We start from the raw sequence: 6,507 nt of genomic DNA, 5'->3' as shown, positions 1-6,507 counted from the left end.
ATTCTTCCCACTGGCCAGCAATGTATGAGGCATTCCTCCCACTGACCACCCCACTAATGAACAGCAATCTGTGGATATAGTAAATATAGAAGGGGTTCCTAGAAGACCTGAAAGTTATTTCAAGAGGTTCCTCCCATGTTAAAAAAGGTCAAGAAACACTGTTATAGGAGAGCTGTGCTCAGGGCCTCCAGAGGTCCAGCTAAGTTCCACAGAAATAAATGGTTTAGCATGCTCTTTAATCTACCAGCACAAGTGTAATAAAATGTGTTTTCTTTTTATATGACCACTATAACATTCTATAGACGAGGGCGCGGCGGGGTACCTCTCACTCATCCTCCAAATTCCTTACTCCATAGAACAAAACAAGGCTTTTTGTACAGCGTTCTCCTGTTGCAGAATGTGATCAAAAAAGGTTTTTCTCAGCTACAGAAATGTAGGATCTGTGTGCAACTTATCTAATATTATTGCAAGGTGTTTTCAGTTTTTCATATATTTTAGGAATAGAAAAGATAACTCAGCAAATGTAATTTCTGCATGCAATGTATGTGCACTTATCAAATGTTGTTCCAAAACATGGAAAAGAAGCCACTCTCAGGTGACAGTTGAAGCAGCTGTGTTTAGTGAAGGGCACTGAGTCAGCACATTGGTCCCTGAGGGTTGCGTGTGCTACATGCTCAGAGCATGCTCAGTATGTGTAATGCTGTCCTCCCTACTATTACTACACTTGATCCTGTGCAGATTCTTGTTTTATTCTAGAGAGGTGATCGGTTACTTAGATCTTTGCACGCTTTATAAAATCTTTGACCAACCTGTAAGAAAAGGAAGTGAAACCTGTTGCTTTAAATAATTGGACTGATTACAGCAGACACAGCATTTCCCTATTTGTGAAATCAGTGTGGTAACAAGCCTGTATATTAGAAAGTAAAACTTTTGTATTGTCTCTTGGTTTAAAGGCATGCTTATATTTGCTTGGGCACTATCATTTGGTGGCATTTCCAGAGTTCATCTGAAAACTTCATTCAAAAAAAAAAGAAAAAAAGAAAAAAGTTTGTTTTGGCAAAGACAGCTGGGCTGGATATCTTGACAGAGTTGTAAATACAAGCTTTGTCCTCAGTTCACTCTTGAAGCAGAGGAACTTGTTACAGATCTTCTCCTGGTGAAGAAAACGCTTAGATTAGGTCAGTAAATGTTTTCTTTTTTTAAAGTTTTACTGTAACTTTTCAAGGGAGCAGCAAAGAGTTAATTGTTTACCGAAAGTGGCAAGGAAAGTTTTTAAACTCTCTCTGAGAGTACAAAGGGCAAGGAAACTTTAAATCAGGAAATAATCCTAATATATATAGGCTGGCCTGAATTAGTATTGTCTGTGTTAACTTCAGGCCTATTGCAGGTATGTCAGCTTTATGTTACCTGTCCACGGGTGTTTAGACATATAGTTTTTTTTTTCTTCTTAGTAAATTAACATATAAATGTATATTCATTTATGCACCATGATCGGTTTTTGATGTGCTCTGAATTTGCTTGTCCCACCTTTTTGCTAAGTATTTCAATTACACATAATGCATCCCTTATGCCTAATATCCTATTTGTCAGATATGCAATCCAATGTGTTGCCAATAATTTCAATAGCCACTTCATCTGGTCCTCATTGGCTTGGCCTGAAGGACCTATGTGCACAGGAATAAATTCATTTCTGGAAGGAATTTGTTTCTCTGAACGTTCTTGGTGTAAGTTTGCTAGCACGGCTCCTCTCAGTTTCTGTATTTATTTACATTCCTGTAAAAGTATTCAGTTACATCACATTAGAGCATTGGAATATTGACAAGGTGTGTTGCTGTGTTTACTTCCATCATGTGGTACTATTAATTCAGTCTGCGGTGTCCTGACTTGCATTTGTTCTCCATGTGTGTTTTCCAGCTCTCGACGTGTGAGTATCCGCCATGGCAATGAGCACTGATGTCTAGCCCATTCAGAAGGTGGCTATATTTGGAGGCACCCATGGAAATGAACTCAGTGGAGTTTTTCTAGTTAAACACTGGCTTAAACATGGAGGGGAGATTGCCAGAGCGGGTATGGAGGTGAGACCCTTTATTACCAACCCAAAAGCTGTGGAGAAATGTGTTAGATATGTTGACACTGACCTGAACAGAGTTTTTGACACTCAAAGTCTTAGGTAAGAAAGATTTGTGTTCTTTATGTCTTTCTCTAAAATCTACTTTTTTATTTTAGTGTTGATGTACCTACATACAGTGTGGTGCAGGCCAGATGAACAAAATGTTTGATATATGTGTGTTGCTTTTTAACCAGGACCTGCCAAGCCTTGTTTTGTGTCTGGTGTGGCCTGTACTACTGGACCAAAGCTGATCTATTAGACAAAAACTGTTGGGACACCACAGACCCGTCCACACTTTTGTACTTTGCTGCTGTTTTATATAATCCTTCTCCCCAGGAATTCAGCAGCACACAGTTAGAAAAAACTGAAGGTATTGAAGAAGGTTCACATTTTTGTACTTCAGATTTTTTTTTTTTTTTTATTAAAAGGTAACTGTATCTGGTGTAATCATTTTTTCATTATTTTTTTGAAAAGATATAAATTGAAGTTGAAAAAAAAAAAGTATAATGATTCAACTTTTTTTTTTCAAAATGCACCAAAGCACACCGTAGACAAGTGCAGAAATAAACAGACACCAGTACAACATATTTAGCTTTAACAATGTTCGCTTTATTTCTTGTGTAATACAAAAACACATTAAAGTAAAGTAACACATTAAGATATAATCTAAACAGACACTGAATGAAGATCAGGACTCTGGTAAAAAAATTGCCTCCATTTGCTTTGTCCACATTAATTAGAGCTATGACTTGCTGCTATAGGTTGCTTTTCTTGCACACCTATACTGCTGTTTGCAATGCCTTTTTGAATAAGCAAAATGATGAGCAGTGGTTATAACTGGTTATATATAGTTATAACTAAGTAATCGAAAAAACTTGGTAGTGAGATAAATATTTTACTGGGTACCATATGCACAAGTTCTACTAGATACATAATGACTTGAGAACCTTCATATACATACATGTGTGTAGGTACCTTTTAGCTGTTAAAATATTTGATGCCAAAAAGGTGCATATATATATATATATATATATATATATATATATATATATATAGTTACACCGAGGCAGGATTGGAGGTGGAAGGGAGATATGTTTGCCCAAGATTCCTCTTTTATGTGAAGTAATTTGTCCAAGATTCCTCTCCTGTGTGAAGTAGCAGGTGGAAGACTCTCACCTGTGAGGTAATTAATGTAGAAGCACTATAGGGGGGCGATTTAACATAGAGCCAGGAGCTCAGTCAGTAGCTCTGTTTGGAGACACAGACAGGTGAACTGTGTGAATGAGTTTTTTTGGAAACACAGACAGGGGCTCTGTGTGAGGGAGCTCTGCTTGGAGACTCAGAAAGTTGGTCTGTGTGAGTGAGCTCAAAAGTGAGTAGAAGGTTGCTGAAAGCTTGGTTTTGAGCTTACAGGGAGAACCCCTCCAGCTGATAGACAGGGACTTCTGATGTATAGTAAGTAAGTGCCGGACAGGCAAGGTTTTCTTTTGCTGTTTTGTTATTTTATCTGCAACCTTCAATAAACCTGGCTGCAAGTCAGCTTAAGGCTGATACCTTGGTGTGTGATCTGAGTTGGATGAACCAGACAAGTGTCCTTTGACCCCAGCAAAGGAGATCCTGAGCGTAACCCCTCACAATATAAATATATATTTTTTTTTTTGGAAATATGGCACTTTTGTAAATCTTGAAAAGAAAACAAAATTCCAAACATGTCATTAAATACCTGTGGTCTAAAAATGCTTACAAAACTGTGTTTTGCTCAGAAACATCTGATTCTGTTTGATAGGTCTTTATATGTCAGCCAATCCAGAGAGCACTACACAGGGTAAACTGCTTTACCCCCTCCATCCCTGAGACATGGCAGGGGAACAGAATGTTCCTCTTTGCTGGAGATGCCCCCTGCCATGTTTGTGTATTTGTCTGGTGGGGTTGTGCTGAATCATGCTGGCTTCTTGCCTGTTTTTGGTCTCTGGCATTTGCTCAATGGATTTATTTTGTTTCATTACCAGAAGTGTTTCTGCTTAGGGGTTTCCTAACATATTGGAGCTCGCATGCCTCTGAAATGAACATGATCGCTGTGTGCAAGAAACGCTTGGCTACCAAGTTTGGATTTCCCTTCACCAGGGTAGCTCGTAGCTTGCCTTGAAGCTATCCCCCCCTTAAAATACAAACCTTTTCTTCCCCACCCCCTTAACAATCCCTTAACTCAAATAAAACTCCACACCTGAAATGCGATTTAAATGGCTGGCAAGCAGCCGTTTATTTAAATAACATAAACCCCTATTAATATTCATAACTTAACATAATATTTTAGCATATTTATTAAATAACCAACAACAATAAATAACATTTAAATAGCATTTGAATAACATTTAAATAACAATTTATAACACCATTAACAATTAACCCCTAATATCACCTAACCAACCTATAACTCAATTAACCCTTTCATTACCAACCAATTTTCCAAACGACTAGATTGCAGGCCCGGAAGGTAAAGTCCGCCACGCCACCACAGTTCCATAACCACCAAACACCAAACCAACCTGGCCCCTTAGCAGCACAGCACCACCTCAGGGGCCTCCACCAATCCACTTGCATAAGGGGGGGATTACACCACCACCTTGGGTGTCCCCCCCCAACCATAATTAAACCTAGAACTCTTACCTTCACCAAACCTCAACCGCTGGAGCGCACGGGTGGGACCCCTCACATCTGTGCGCCCTTCCACACCCAGGTCGCTCTCTGTATTCCATCCTGCAGACCCAGACACCGCAAATCCGTCCCCACATCGTTCAAATGTACACCATCCTGTCTCAAAAACCGCCAGGTATCTTCTTCCAACTCTCTATGTCTGACCACCACACCCCCATTCCTCGCAACAAACCGGCCCACTTCCTTATTAACTTTAATCCTAGCTTTATTAACACCCACTACAGACCTTGCCCCCCTCCAAACTGACCACCACGTCCGACCAGACAAAGACCGTACCCGGAAACTCAACCTTCAACCTTAAAAAATCCAGCCTCACATCCCGAACCAAACCTTTCATGGCTCTCTTCCCCAGATCGTTCCCTCCTGCGTGCATCACCACGACGTCCGGCGCTCTATCCAGCGCTGCACACCTCCGAATCTCCGGGACCATCCGACTCCACAACATACCTCGTACTCCAATCCAGCAAACCAAGACTTCCGCCCGGGAAAACCCCAACTGCCGCCCATCTGGTCGGACCTCTGCCCTCTTGGCTCCCCACCAGACGTAGGAATGCCCGACAATCCACACCAAGCAGCGTTGAGAACCTAAAAAACAAACAATTAAACAACAACCATGCATCTTCCGCCGCCCACACGCCTTTTCCACCTCCCCAAGGAGATCAACCAACTTTTCCCGCGGCAACCGACTTTCCATGGCCACTGTGTCCAACTCAATCCCCAAAAATGTTAACACCGTCCTTGGCCCTTCTGTTTTATCCCTTGCCAACGGAATCCCAAACTTGTCCGCCATATGCTCTAACGTGGCTAGCAACACCCGACACACCAAACTCCCTGCTGGACCAATCTTCAAGAAATCATCCAAATAATGGATGATTGAATCCACCTCAGCCACCGACCGCACCACCCATTCCAAAAAAGAGCTACATTTCTCAAACAACGCACAAGAAATGGAACATCCCATCGGCAAACATCTATCAACAAAATAAGACCCTTCCCATTTACATCCCAGCAGACGCAAGCACTGCGGGTGTACCGGCAACAAACGAAAAGCCACCTCAATATCCGCCTTAGCCAACAACGCGCCCTGCCCATACCTCCGCACCCATGCAATTGCTGCCTCAATGGAAGTATACACCACCGAGCAAGTTTCCGGCCGAATCCCATCATTTACCGATTCCCCCGGCGGAAAAGACAAATGATGTATCAGGCGAAACTTACCTGACTCCTTTTTAGGCACCAAACCCAGCGGTGACACAATCAAACCTTCCAGCGGCGGCTCCCAGAATGGACCACTCATCCTCCCCAGCCTCACCTCCTTTTCTAATTTGTCCGCCACTACATCTGCATGCAGCAATGCGGACTGTAAATTCCTTGCCTCTTTAGCAACCCCCCCCCCACCTCACTTGGGATCCAAAACCCTTCCACAAACCCCGCCTCCAGCACCCTAGCCACCTCCCTATCCGGGTACTTACCTAAAAAGGGGCGCATCTTTTCTAGCTTCACCGGCGTCAGCCCCTTTTCCAACAGCATCACCTCCTCTACTCCCCCCCGCTTTAAAGCACCGCCAGAGCCCGTGATTACCTCCGCATCCTGAACACTCGTGCCGAAATCTGCAGCTCCCCCCAAACTTACAACCTCCTTCATTAAAGAGCCAACAAAGCCCTTTCTTTCTAATGGCCGAC

The 6,507-nt window shown here is 42.4% G+C and overlaps 1 protein-coding gene across 3 annotated transcripts in view; it reads left to right on the top strand.

Annotated features, from left to right (window-relative positions):
- Positions 1–737: 737 nt before the first annotated feature.
- The window catches only part of ASPA (aspartoacylase), a 14,959-nt gene continuing 9,189 nt past the window's right edge, over positions 738–6,507 (top strand). The window contains exons 1-2 of one of the 3 annotated variants that reach the window (XM_072431163.1): positions 738–1,178; positions 1,915–2,075. In XM_072431163.1, the coding sequence (XP_072287264.1) occupies positions 2,044–2,075 (32 nt within the window). In that variant the 5' untranslated portion in view covers positions 738–1,178; positions 1,915–2,043. Of the gene's footprint in view, positions 1,179–1,717; positions 1,824–1,914; positions 2,171–6,507 lie in introns of those variants that run through there. The other 2 variants (XM_072431148.1, XM_072431156.1) reach the window with 2 other exon arrangements.

Source organism: Pyxicephalus adspersus, chromosome 1 (assembly GCF_032062135.1).
Source record: "Pyxicephalus adspersus chromosome 1, UCB_Pads_2.0, whole genome shotgun sequence".
Classification (NCBI taxonomy): Eukaryota; Metazoa; Chordata; class Amphibia; order Anura; family Pyxicephalidae; genus Pyxicephalus; species Pyxicephalus adspersus.
This window is presented reverse-complemented; position numbering and strand designations above follow the sequence as displayed.